A 14060-nucleotide genomic window follows, 5' to 3' on the forward strand; every position below is an offset into this window, starting at 1 on the left:
ATTTATTTGAAAAAGTTGAAAGTCACTTATATTTAAAGTTTACGGCAGCGAGAAACCTGGTTAAAAGCCCTCTTTTAGTAGAAAACATTGTTTTGGTATTTTGCAATGGTTTCTAAAATTTAAATTATCCTATATTCCTTTGGAAATACTTCAATTTACAATTTTATTTTAAACCATTTCAACAGCAATACGGGTTTTTAGTGTTGTGCATGGTTTCAAACGAGTGAACAGCGACCCCTGTTGGTTATTGCTTTTTACTGCATATTTTAATCTGTGTGTTTTACTCTGCTGATTTGAGGTGGCAGTAGAAATGCGAACATGGCAGTACGTAAGAAGGGTTTGTTTTACCGGCAAATCTGCTTTAAATTATAGTAGCCTTAATAAGATTGTATTTTATTATTTAATAAAGGAATTTTTAAAAATAATTCTGTCTAAGTGTACTTTTTTTATTAATAAAAAAAGCATGCTGTCACAAAGAAAACAGATGAATTATTGATTTAAATGAAAATGTAGATTATTAATTGTAATTAAATTCTGATTGTGTTATTTTTAAAATAAGAAACCAAAAAGACTGAGTCTCACTGTATTACTCAGGCTGCACTACAGTGTCTATTCACAGGCGCGATCCCACTACTGAGCGGCACGGGGGCTTTGACCTGCTCCGTTTCCGACCTGGGCCGGTGCACCCCTCCTTAGGCGACCTGGTGGTCCCGAGCTCCCTCGGGAGCACCATATCGATACCGAGCTTAGTGCGGACACCCGATCGACATAGTCCACTGCAGCTCAGAACCCCTGAGCTCAAGCAATCCGCCAGCCTCAGCCTCCCAGTAACTTGGATTACAGGCGCACGCCACCGCGCCCGGCGACAGCACAGGCTTGTTCGAAAGCATTTCAGGATCCAGTGCTGGTGACGTCACATTCTATCGACTGCCACCCAGCGAGCGCAAGCAGACAATTTGAATGAACAATTTTCTGTTTATCACTGCCCTACATAAAGCCGTCAAATGCATATCAAGCAACATTCGATTGAATACCCCTTTCTTCCAAAATGTAATAAAACCTTTTTAATTTGTAATGATTTTGCATGTAATTTACGAGATCTTTTCTTGTAGCAAATTCCAGTAATTGGGGTTCTCTTGACAGTTAAAGAATAATTCTTTAGGGTAAAAACAGTGAAAAAACAACATTTCTTCAGACATGTTTTAAACATACATCGTTGAACCCTTTACTGCCCTAGGTATGCCCCAATACCTGTTAAATGCCTATTTTCTCTATGTCAAATATTTTGGACACTGGGCAGCAGAGGGCTAAGCACTCTCGAGTGGTTTTCTCTCAGTTTATATTGTGTGGATTTGCTTTTTCCTTCATCTTTCTAAGTGAAATATTGCTTTAAACAGATGGCAAAAGCATCTTGTCTGTTTCTGAGTTTCCTTATATTTACCACCCTGTTTATTACAGAAAATAAAAATACGAGGCAGCACAGTTTTGTGCTAAGTGAATAAATGAACGTTCACAACTGAAAACAACCCTATCCCTAACTTGCTGTGCTAACCTAAACATAAACATAACAATCTCAGGGGATAAATTTGGGTTCAATGTATACGTCAAGTATTATAGCTGTCTCTGTTTTATTCTCATGTAAATAAATTATGGTAAGTGAAGTGAATACAATTTGAAATACGATTTTTTTTTATTGGTATACAGTACACCAGAGTACAATTATTATTATTATTATTATTATTATTATTATTATTATTATTATTAGGTTTTTTGTCTTGAGATAGCAGTGCAATATCACCTGACCTATGAAATCATATTTAACTAAGACGTTAAAACATGACTTTAAACATGACTTTAAATTTAATTTACAAAAGTACATCTACTTTTATTGTAATACATTTACTGTTCTATACATTTTTTACATACATTTTTGCAGAAGCAGAAACAACAGTTATTTCCATAGTATATTATGCAGGACAAAAGTTTTTCATACACTGCGAAGCACTTTGAAGCATTTACTGAAAAAAAAAAAAACATTACATAAATTGCACTGAAGTAGTGTATTGTATACAGCTAAAGCAACAACAGATAATGATTCCCTTAGGCTGACCTTAGTGTAACAGAGAAGTCAGATACATTCTGTAATAGGCATAGATATTATCTCTTTATTAATGTATAAAGTATGATAACTGAGGGTCACTTGAACAGACTATCCCCCTTGGTTTTGTGTAAAAAGAACATTAAAAAAAAAAAAAGAACAGAAAACTGCACATGTCGAATAATCAGGACTTCAGCTGGTTCTTCAGAGCACAGCAAAGTGTTGTTTGAGCTGGTTAATGAGCTGCTGTGTGTTCACATGTTCTGGGAATAAAGCTGCTGATTTCTGAGCAGCAGTATAACTGCTTTGAAGGTCACCCATCTGTTCATAGAATAATAATAATCATCATCATCACCAAGACAAAGATAATCATAGGACTAAGAATATATACTTGGTTACAGTTGGTTTTTTAAATTTACATCTATTTGGATCTGCCTACATTGGGATGCATTATTGGACAAAAGCTACAAATTATACAATGGCAAAATGCTGTAAAATTGTGTACTTAAAACCTGTTATGTCTAATTTCAAAACTGAACTGACAAGACCAGAGATAGAGGGCGAGATCATGCATTGCATCTATAAATACAGGACTGAAGACCATTGCACACAACAGGCTACCAGTGGGCTGTTTGTATAACACAGGTGTTCTTAAAATCAGTAACACTAAAACTGTATCTCGATAAGAAAAAAAAAAGGGTTAAATACCCTCTCGGAAAGGGTAGAGAAGTTATAATGAGGTTCATACATGTGAGGTGCCAGAGCTGAAGCAGTCTGCAGGAACGCCTTTGCCTGAAAAGATTTTGATGAACATAACTATTAAGAACACATACTTGTAAACAACAGAAAGAATCGTACCTTGTAATAAATAAAGAGCTTGGTTTTAATGTACAGATTGAATGTACTGCTCTAGATCGTTCCTGTTCAACTCTGCCTTTGCGAAGTACTAGGACTGCTAAGTTATTGTAAGCCTCTGCATGGTCATTGTGGTTGGACAGGGCAGTTTAAAACACTGGTATGCTAAAACAGAGTCTCAGATTCCCTGTGAATTGCAAGGGAAAGGGCTGTGTTGTACTATAAAATACTGAAAGAGCATCAATATTACAGAAACAAGTGTACATGGATGGGAATGTAAGAGCCTTTATATTTCCAATACTAATATTTTAAAATATGAGGACAATTCAGCATTAAACACTAATTTAATATATACCACCCCCAACCCAACATGAAACACACAGCTCATTATTAAGTTACTTTTCTTCACAGTTAAGATCTGTATTTACTCTATTGGGCGATTTACTAATATGCTGTATTGCATGTTAATAAAAAAATAAAATCTGCCTGTAACAGTATCTATCAGAGAAGTACATACTACTGCCACATGTCCCATGTTATACCACACATCTGCCACTTCCTCATCATTTGCAGCTAACTGAAGTGCCCGTTTGAAGGAACTCAGTGTCATGTCATACTGCTGGGCATAAAAACAGCAAAGACCCAGGTTGTTGTAGAGCTGACAGTTGTAAACTCCCATCTGGAGCAGTCGTCTAGACAGAAAAGAAGGAATTTAGCATTTAATTTTGTTAAGTGGCTGACCACATATTTCTTGCTTTGCAGCCCTGTCCCATACTCAAGACTGAATAGTGCTATGCTGATCTTATGTCACATAAATGCAATCGATGAATGCAAGAATCCTGCCAATACTTTCTTTTTGTAGATCAATATGTCTTTAAAACAGCAGTTCCCTCTGCAGCAAAATTAATGCTTAATTAGATCAAATATCAAATAGAGCAAACACAGCGATATAGGAAGACATACTACATTCTGTGAGTCTATATAAGCGGCTGTATATATATATATATATATATAGCTCTGGAAAAAATTAAGAGACCACTGCAAAATTATCAGTTTCTCTGGTTTTACTATTTATAGGTATGTGTTTGGATAAAATGAACATTTTTGTTTTATTCTATAAACTACTGACAATATTTCTCCCAAATTCCAAATAAAAATATTGTCATTTAGAGCATTTATTTGCAGAAAATGACAACTGGTCAAAATAACAGAAAAGATGCAGTGTTGTTAGACCTCGAATAATGCAAAGGAAATAAGTTCAGATTCATTTTTAAACAACACAATACTAATGTTTTAACTTAGGAAGAGTTCAGAAATCAATATTTGGTGAAATAACCCTGATTTTCAAGCACAGCTTTCATGCGTCTTGGCATGCTCTCCACCAGTCTTTCACATTGATGTTGGGTGACTTTATGCCACTCCTGGCGCAAAAATTCAAGCAGCTCGACTTTGTTTGATGGCTTGTGACCATCCATCTTCCTCTTGATCACATTCCAGAGGTTTTCAATGGGGTTCAGGTCTGAAGATTGGGCTGGCCAAATGACAGGGTCTTGATCTGGTGGTCCTCCATCCACACCTTGATTGACCTGGCTGTGTGGCATGGAGCACTGTCCTGCTGGAAAACCCAATCCTCAGAGTTGGGGAACATTGTCAGAGCAGAAGGAAGCAAGTTTTCTTCCAGGACAACCTTGTACTTGGCTTGATTCATGCCAAAGCTGCCCGATTCCAGCTTTGCTGATGCACCCCCAGATCATCGGATCCTCCACCACATTTCACAATGGGTGCGAGACACTGTGGCTTGTAAGCCTCTCCAGGTCACCGTCTAACCATTAGACGATCAGGTGTTGGGCAAAGCTGAAAATTGGACTCATCTGGGGGTGCTTCAGCAAGGCTTGAATCGGGCAGATTTGTCTTTGTGAAGGGCGCATGTTTATTCATTTCCTAAGAAATACACAAAAAACCCATCCATTACCAATGATAAACTGGAGGAACATAGGCAAATTCAACAGCAATTAAGATGTGTACAAGGGAGTTGATATCTCAGTTTGGTATTTTTTTTTTTAACATTACAAAAATCTACCTTTTAAAACTGGACACCCCCTCCAATTGTAAATACGTGCCATGGAGAGAGTTGCAGAAGAATTACTGATTGGTAAAGCACATCCCAATTCCAGCCTTGCGCTAGGCTATCCTGTTGTGGTTAAAATGTGTTGCTCTTTGTAAGAGCAACCATTTCTGCTATTCCCTCTTGATCCACATCTACTTCATCCACATACACCATCTATGTCAGAGCCTGTGTTTTTAGACTCCATGCGGCCTGATTAGAGAGGACAGAACAGTAACAAGCAAGACATTGTATTTTTAAAATCCTTTACAAATTACATTAAAGCACTTAAAAAGGAAGTCAGGGATTTGTTTAGACATTCACTGTGTGATTTGTTATAGGTTATTTATATGCAAATCAATATTGGTTAATGAACCCCTGAATAGTGTAAGTCTAAACAATTACTAAACAATGGCAGTGAACTGGCTAAAATTTTCATAAAGGACCTTGTATAAGACAATAAAAATCCAAAATCCCTACTGTACATACAAAATGAAACCAAATAATTCTTCAATTGCAAGCGGAAAACTGACCCTATTTTTCATCCGTAAAATGATAGCCTTAATGTTTCATGACACCGCGTATGACATCTGTCGTGCAATACAATAAAAGGTAGGCTATAGTTTTCCTGCTTCTGAGGGGTAATTGTTTAATACACACAACTTGTTTAGCACTCAAAGAGGAAAAATGATACGACCTGAGCGACTGGCAAATATAAGATGACAAGAGCAATTGTTTTACAGTCTAAGCTGTGACAACACAGCCGAATCAAGCAGAGGTGGTTTTCTATTTAGTGTAGCGGCTCAGGAGGTCTTCAGGCGTTTTCCCTTCTGGTGAAAAAGGTGATGAAATGTGTAGCGACAGCTGCAGAATGGCTTTTATTGACACAGCTTAATATTGTGTGTACTACTCAGGTGTGTGAGGCTTAGATGGCTGTCAGGCAGGAAATCAACTGGAACCTCTTGAAAGAAAGGAAAACATAAAAAGGTCCCAACTGAAACACAGGCAGACATACATAGAACAATAGGCATGGAGTCTGTTTATAACATTTCAGTAAGGTCTCAACTGAAACCCTATCTCGGGCCAGCATATTATAGGACCAGTATTAAAGCCTCAACTGCAGCTGCATCAGCTTTACCTTTGAAATGTTCCATGACCATTCCATGACCATTTTAATCGCTCCGAAATCATAAAAACAATGACCTCTATTACTGCTTTGCTGACTCATTCATCAAAATAAAAATCAAGCAGTCTTTTACATTTCACTTTATTGTTCATTGCAATAATTTTTCAAAATTATGTTTTATGCTTCCTCCTTTAATAAGAGCACATCACTGACTGTCCCTGCAGAACACAAACAGCTCCCTCAATTAAAACTACTAAAGTCTCACTTCTTCCGTGTCTTTGGGGAAGGTCATTTGGTTTTATTGCAACCTAATTCATTTTCGTGCACTCACAGGAAGAGTAGATGTGCTTCCTAATTGGTCATTTGGATTCCTATTCCAGACTGCTTGGCACAAGTCACAATGTTTGTCACAGTTTACCAGATCATACTACGGGACAGACTGTGCTCCATTACTTTCCATAATTATATTTAGACTAGCCTGGATTTTGTTAATTTAGCTCCAGTCATAAATCAAGATGATTAGTCTAATGTTAGATAAATTGATAAAACACAGTGATTACATAGTGTACGAGTCCAGTCATAGTGTACACAAGTCTGATGTTACATGATATTAGATGGAGATACTTTAAGAAACTAGCAAGCTTTCAAAAAGTGAATGTAGGTTTCTCATTCTACAATATTCCTTGGTGATGTTCCTTGGCAAAAGCCTTCCACCCAGGTCTTACTCAAGGTAAGTTCCTAGACTAGTGTTAATGGATGAAACCATCCAGTAAATGATATTGTATTGTATTGTATTTGAAGGTTACATGCCTAACAAATGTGACAAGAGGTCAACGATGTGAAAAGACTAGTCACTTCTTCATTAAGCAGCCATTGCCCTAATGTATAATCTTAAAGAGTGTTACAGTCATCACTGTACATCAGCTCAGGAGAGGTCTGTTGAGTAAACATAAGAAGTGTGTACTTACCTATAGAAAACCTGTTCATTAAAATAAGTAAGCAATAATAGAATACAAACTGATTACATTCCTAAAGGAGCCCTTTTTACTTGTTTGACATCAAATATTTTAATTGCATTCATGACCAGATAAAAGCAATGGGAGGGAATGCAATTATAAGCAGCTACTGTAGTAGATGTTTGTTACCTCAGAAGTAATGACTGTAATTTCAGCCTCCTTGGAAAGCAATGATAGGAAAAAAAAATGAAAGCAAAATAAAAACTGCCACAACAATTCAGGTAGTTGCAAAAATGTATATGAAGTCATATGAAACATGACATGAGGAAACAGAACAACACAGTTTAAGAAAAGCATTAATAACAAGACCTTATACAACTGCCTTCTTTTGAAAGCTCAAATTAAACAGAGACAAATCTCAAATAGTGAGCAGGAATGGAAATCCCATAATACTTCCACCCATTTCAGTTTTTATTTTGAGCTTGACTAGCCACAGTGTATAGATAACAAGCTCAAGTGTGTCTTATTAAGCTTCTAGTAAAACCTGGACTGGATCAAAGTGCTATGCATTGGGAGTCTTATTTCCATCCCTAGTGAAGTATTTTACTGTCAAATGAATGTGACAGCTTCCTTTTTGCCTTCGGAGCTGTCATTGGATCATATAACTTTACTAATTTGAAAACATTAATTTTATAGTAATTCTGTAGTAGCTAATTTTGTAATGAGTTGCTAAATGTCGAACAGTCCCATTTATGAAGGGCTGATAACCGAATAGCATTATACATTTCCCCAATAAGTAAACGAAAAACCGTACTTTTACATTACTAGAAAAAAAAAGACATTGTCTTATTACAAGTGTAAACTAGTGAACAAGAGAGCATCTTCAATTACCGACACTATACCTTGATACTCTGCTTCCCTAGACAGTAGGCACCTAATCCATGACAAAGATATACCTGTACTCTGTGTAGTATTTATAGACGTTAAAGTACCCGACATTTTTACATAGTATACTCAATTCAGACCAGGGTTGATGTGGATCAGTTGCCAATCATCACTGAATCCAGTACAGGTGATTATCCCTGTCAAAATATCAATAATATACCTTGTTGTAAGGACTTTTCTCCAGTACTTGAGAACACAGATCGGAGCACTGCTGGAATTTTCGTCTCCTGAAATAGCTCAATGCCAAAAACACAGGATCCATATCTGTGCCCATCTTGTAATAATAATAATAATAATAACAATAATAATTAAACTTTCCAAATGAACACAGCGGGCAGAAATGGCGTCCTGTATCTCCCGGCAACGAAGGCTCGGGGTCCTCCACAAAACTAGACCCACACACTTGCCTGAAAACAATCATGCTTCCAGCATGTTCCCCCCCCCTAATCTAGTCACAAAATACGCATGTAGAAAATTCGTTTTAAGTTACATATAAATTTCTAAGAATAATTAATATATTCGCTGTGTTCTAATACATACAAAAAATAGGTTTTGTTAAAGGCAAGTACGAGGCCTCTTGTCTCCACCTAATTCCTTAATCCGATTTTGAAATAGATTCGGGTTTTAACGAATAATCTTGCTTTCACGGTGGCTTTTCTGTTCAGATTTTTTTTTTTTTTTTTTTTGATGATTCAGTCGTCTCCTACGGGTCTTTGTTATCCCATTCCCTGATGATAATCGGTATGGTTGTGACTCTGCGCACCTGTGATTTATGGTACATGTTCAATACCATTTCACAACTTCTTTATACTGGAAATAAAACTACTATTTCATGGACATTTTCTACAAAAGTATCTAAGGCAAAAAAAAAAATCTTAATATTAAAATCACTTTATGAGACAATGCATCTTTGACATCAGTTTTTGTTTATGCCAGATATACAAGTAGGTGTGTGTAGTGTAGTCAAGTTTTCAGGATCTCAGCAGTATTACTTATTTTATTTGGCAGATTAGAAAAGGATGATTGGCATCAACAACTCGCCCCTTAGCAACAGCTGTTACTAAGTGCGCCTGCCTGAATCTTACTGCCAGTATACTGCTATCATACCATTAACCACACACACACACACACACACATATATATATATATATATATATATATATATATATATATATGAACGGTTATGGCATTATTGATGCCAGACTGTAGACCTGGAGGTAGCTAGAGGTAGGTGTAGGTCTGTCTCTCTCTCTCTCTCTCTCTCTCTCTCTCTCTCTCTCTCTCTCTCTCTCTCTCTCTCTCTGTGTGTGTGTGTGTGTGTGTGTGTGTGTAGGCGGGATTACTTTTATTTTACCCCGTCTAGTTTTGATTGACAGGCTTCAAAACCTTTTCTAAATTTACCATTAGAGAGTCAGAGAGCAGTGTTCTGCAACTCTTGCCTGTATCTTGTCCTCATTGGTTTATCACAACTTTCAGTCCTGCCATATTACAAACCTCTTGGGATTTCATTGGGCACCCCGTTATCAGTCAATACTGGAGCTTAAAATAGTAGGCGGTGCATGACTGCTGCGAGAGCTCTCTGTTTACAGGATTTCACAGCTGCTCCAGACTGTCTTGAGCAGAGCTGCGCGCTCAGGGTTGTAGCTAGGTGCGGGTGCATTGAGTTTAGTACTCCAAAAGTATTAGGTGCATAAAACCAAGATGTATTAACAATATTTAAAAATAATAATTTTAAAGCGACTGGGGATTTATTATTATTATTATTATTATTATTATTATTTTTTTTGCTAAAAATGCATTGACAATACTATAATTAAGATTTGGCTTAAAAAAGACAAATTAACTGTTCATGTTCTTCATTGGAAACGGGGGAATAGAAAAGAAAAAAAATATATATATATATATAGGTTGAATCAGAAGATAAATAAATAAATAAGACATGGTTGACAGAACAGCTCCAAATTATCACCTGCGGCTGGAGTGGGTCTATGGCTACCGAGGACATCAGTGTCGTAACAACCTTTACTACACCGCGGCGAAAGAGATCGTCTATTTTGTTGCCGGTGTCGGAGTAGTTTATAACACCAGGGAACATAAACAGAAATTCTACCTGGGACACAACGATGACATAATCAGGTAAGTCTGTGTTACGATTTTTTTTTCAGTGCATTCTCAAAGTATTATGGAATTTGCAAATTGCAATTACATTGCTACATCTGGGTCACACATGTGGTGACCTCATAGTATGTATTGTACAGCTTGTGCCTAGCAATATGCGTGTTTTTTAAATATGTATTTCTAAGCGGAAATAAATAACAGTATATTTGGGCATAAAAACTACATTCATGGGATGAAAAAAATGAAATAAATAATGTGAATCTGACACGATTAACCTTCACGGATGTGGCCATAAAAACATTTTATTTACAATGGTTAAAGCTTATATTGTAAGTGCTAAGGGACTATATAATGGTATACACATTTGAATGTATTTATTTATTAATTTTTAATTTTATTTCATGATGGTATCAGATGTTCTCAAGTGAAATAGGATCACACAGATACGTTGTAAAGTGCAATCTGGAAATTCGCACAAAGTAACCTGAAACGGACCTGCCTTTTCAAAATAAAGCCGTACTGTACACCCCTTCTTGAAACCGATAGAAGCAGAGGGAGATTTTGTTAAATTGGAAGGGATGTGTGGGGTTAAGTATATGAGGTCATATTACTGTTCCGATAATTGCGCTTTACAGTAAATTAGCACTGGTGGCTGTGTGTACAGTATAGTACATTTCAATCGCGTCTGTGTAATAGATCTGTTCACAGCCGGTGCACAGAAGGATGCTGCTATATATATATATAATATATATATATATATATATATATATATATATATATATATATATATATGAAAGCTGGGCTATTTTGTGACATGTTACAATGAGTACTCAAAGTCCGGCACAATGTTTATGATTAATACACGACTAAAACCATTTACTGGTAATTGTTTGTTTTGAACATGTTTCAGTTGAACTATTGTGTTTGATCCACTAAGGTCTTGCTTGCTTCCCTGTTGAAAAATAAAATGATCAACAGTCTTTGGAATATTGATTTTTTGGTGGTTTACAGAGTAATTGCATGAAAAGTTTTTGCTGATACAGATTTGAAGTTAAAAACAACATTTAGATGATTTTCTTCAATAAACACACTTCTAGCCAGAATCAGTATATGGCCTTCCAAAGATGATGATTATTATTATTATTATTATTATTATTATTATTATTATTATTATTACTGATGAGCTACTGTCGATTTATAGAGCTGTACAGTGGTATGTATTCCTATATAATAATTTTAGATCCACCCTATTGCTCTGTTGGTAACCTGAATGTAATCCGATATGAGAAAAGCTACAAAAAAAAGTAACTGCTTGCTGCATTTTGATTGGACTATAACCTTTGAATGCAGAACAGAGTGTCTTCTGGGAATGTCCAGCACAGGGATTCTTGAGCATTCCATCAAGTTCCGAGTAATTCAGATGCCATTGTTAGCGTGAAAGGGGTAATGTTCTGCCTCAGTGTCTGAAATCGGCATTATATGTGGGTCACTTGCTTTGAGCTGCGGAAAAGGGTTATTGATAGGAGCAGCAGATAGTAATGGACCAAGATTTGATAGCAAGACATTCAAGTGTTTTTTTTGTATAAATACGACATGACAACCAAAGACTATCCTCTCATTCTTGTAACATCTCACTGTATAAACTAAAATAATATAATATCAAATAAACTAACCACAAATGAGCAATAACAATAGCGGCAGTAAAAATGAATTGTAAGCATATACAAGCTTTGTGATATTATTAGACTCTTTGTGTAATACAAGGTAGCTGAAAAAGGTACAGTAGAATGGTATGCGAGTCCTAAATACTGTTGGCAAGACTCCTTAATTCACTTAAGAAACAGACTTGCTTCTTGTTCCTAAAACATGTTCTGAATCTGAAAGTCCAGCAGGCAACACTGCTGTTTCTTTATTTGGACTCCTTCACCTTTTAAATGCAGTCGTCATCAGCAGCAGGTGAGACAGGTACTGTGCTAAGCGGAGTTGGACTGTTAATTAATATTTTTATTAATATTTAAACTTTCTTGTACATTCATTATTTCAAGATATTATTATTAAGGTAAATAAGATCTTGTATTGTGACTGTGACAACAGTTTGTGCATTTAAGGGAAAAATGAGCTTCATGCATTGATTGAATGTCTATGTGTAGTTTAAAATAATAAGCATGTTTATTGTTATATGTTTACATTTATTAGATGATGCTGAGTAAACAGGCAAAATCATGTTTTACAGGATCTAATCTGAGAAACAAATTAAAATTTTCTCTAGCCCAGTGCACTCTGCATTATGATCCAGTGCTCTGCCCATGTGTAAGCCATGTGCACTCACATACTCCTTTCCAGTGTAATCCTTCATCCTTAGTGCCTCCTGATGCTCTTAATTCTAATGGTATCAATGAGAGTCTGTGGTGTGTCTGCACGGTTAGCACATGTTACTGGATCTTTGAGGTTTTCTACAATACAGGAGAAATTTCTTTTGAGCAAAGAGTTTAGATTCTTCTCTTACAATCAAGGCAAATTTGAAATGTGTGTGAAATTGCTGCGTCCCACAATCCTGTTCAGTTTTGCACTCATGTGTTTCCTTGCCGTTCGTTTTTCTGCTTTATAACAATGCTTCAATAATTCCCTTTCCATACACTCTACTTTTATTTGCTCACCCTCAAAATCTAGTAACCTTAAAAGGGATATATTATCTACATTATCTTACTAAAGATGCTGGAATACACAGAAAGATTTCATTTGCTTATGGTGGCACCCACTGTTTCCTGTCCTCAGATTGCCACTGCACAAGTAAAGCAAGCACAGACCTATGACTAGCCTCTTGCACTGTCTTTGTAATGCCAGCAGAACTGTCTGAGTGCGCTGGTCTGGTGCACTATGGGGGAATTACATCAGAGCCATGCTCTACACTCTTTCTGACAGCAACAAGCCCTTTAAATGAAACTGTTTGTCAAGAACACGTTATTTTACAAATGCACACGTTTTGCAATCGTAGCCCTACAGTACCACCTTTGAGACTAAAATAGCAGAGTAACATACTGTTATTGCCTAAAGAAAGGGCATTTAATTAAAAAAGAAAATAAACCACAATGGCTCAGGGCTTTTATCACTAGACGTCCGTGTCAGTCCTGTGCTGTATATACACTGATATTTTATCTGCATGAGTACATCACATGCAGTAATCAATAATTCAATAGAGTGTGTATGCAATAAAACACAATGCATAATTAATTTTGAACTTTGGGCAATTTAATGTGCTTGATTTCCAGACTGATGTGCAGTGCAAACACATACAGGTAATAAAACATTTTTTAAGCCAAGTACTGCCAGCCTTTTAACTGTACGGTTTCCCCTATGGGCCAATAATAATAACCCCTGATTTGAACATCTGTAAATGTTAAATACAATTCCCCCTTGGTTTAGATCATTGAAGCAGTCCTGTAGTCCTATAGCTGGGGATTGGTTTTAATTATTATTATTATTATTATTTTTTTTTTTAAGAATAGTAGCCCAGAATCCATTTAAAATATAATATATATATATATATATATATATATATATATATATATATATATATATATATATATTATATATATATATATAGTTTACAAAATTATTGTTTTATGGGAACAAATAGGCTCATCTGGTTTTGTGTAGAATAGTACTACATTTCTACTTTTTACTTTGCTGTTTTTTTAGACTGTATCCTGCTGTGTACAACAACCGCTTTCATGGAGGACCATGCTTCTAGTTTTGACAGCTGCAACACTGAAATGCAAGAACTTTGTATATGGTGTATTTTAGCCTATTGAATTTGGAATTGAATTTCAGTGTGTTTTAATCTTGAATTACGAACAG

The 14060-nt window shown here is 36.1% G+C and overlaps 1 protein-coding gene across 5 annotated transcripts in view; it reads left to right on the top strand.

Moving 5' to 3' along the window:
• The first annotated feature begins 9859 nt into the window (after positions 1-9859).
• LOC121324580 (echinoderm microtubule-associated protein-like 5) overlaps positions 9860-14060 on the top strand; it is a 44480-nt gene continuing 40279 nt past the window's right edge. For all 5 annotated transcript variants that reach the window (XM_041266634.1, XM_041266635.1, XM_041266636.1 and 2 more), the window contains exon 1: positions 9860-10220. In XM_041266634.1, coding sequence (XP_041122568.1) covers positions 10024-10220 — 197 coding nt within the window. In that variant the 5' untranslated portion in view covers positions 9860-10023. The remainder of the gene's footprint in view (positions 10221-14060) is intronic.

The sequence above is a fragment of the Polyodon spathula genome, chromosome 12, assembly GCF_017654505.1.
Source record: "Polyodon spathula isolate WHYD16114869_AA chromosome 12, ASM1765450v1, whole genome shotgun sequence".
NCBI classification, from domain to species: domain Eukaryota; kingdom Metazoa; phylum Chordata; class Actinopteri; order Acipenseriformes; family Polyodontidae; genus Polyodon; species Polyodon spathula.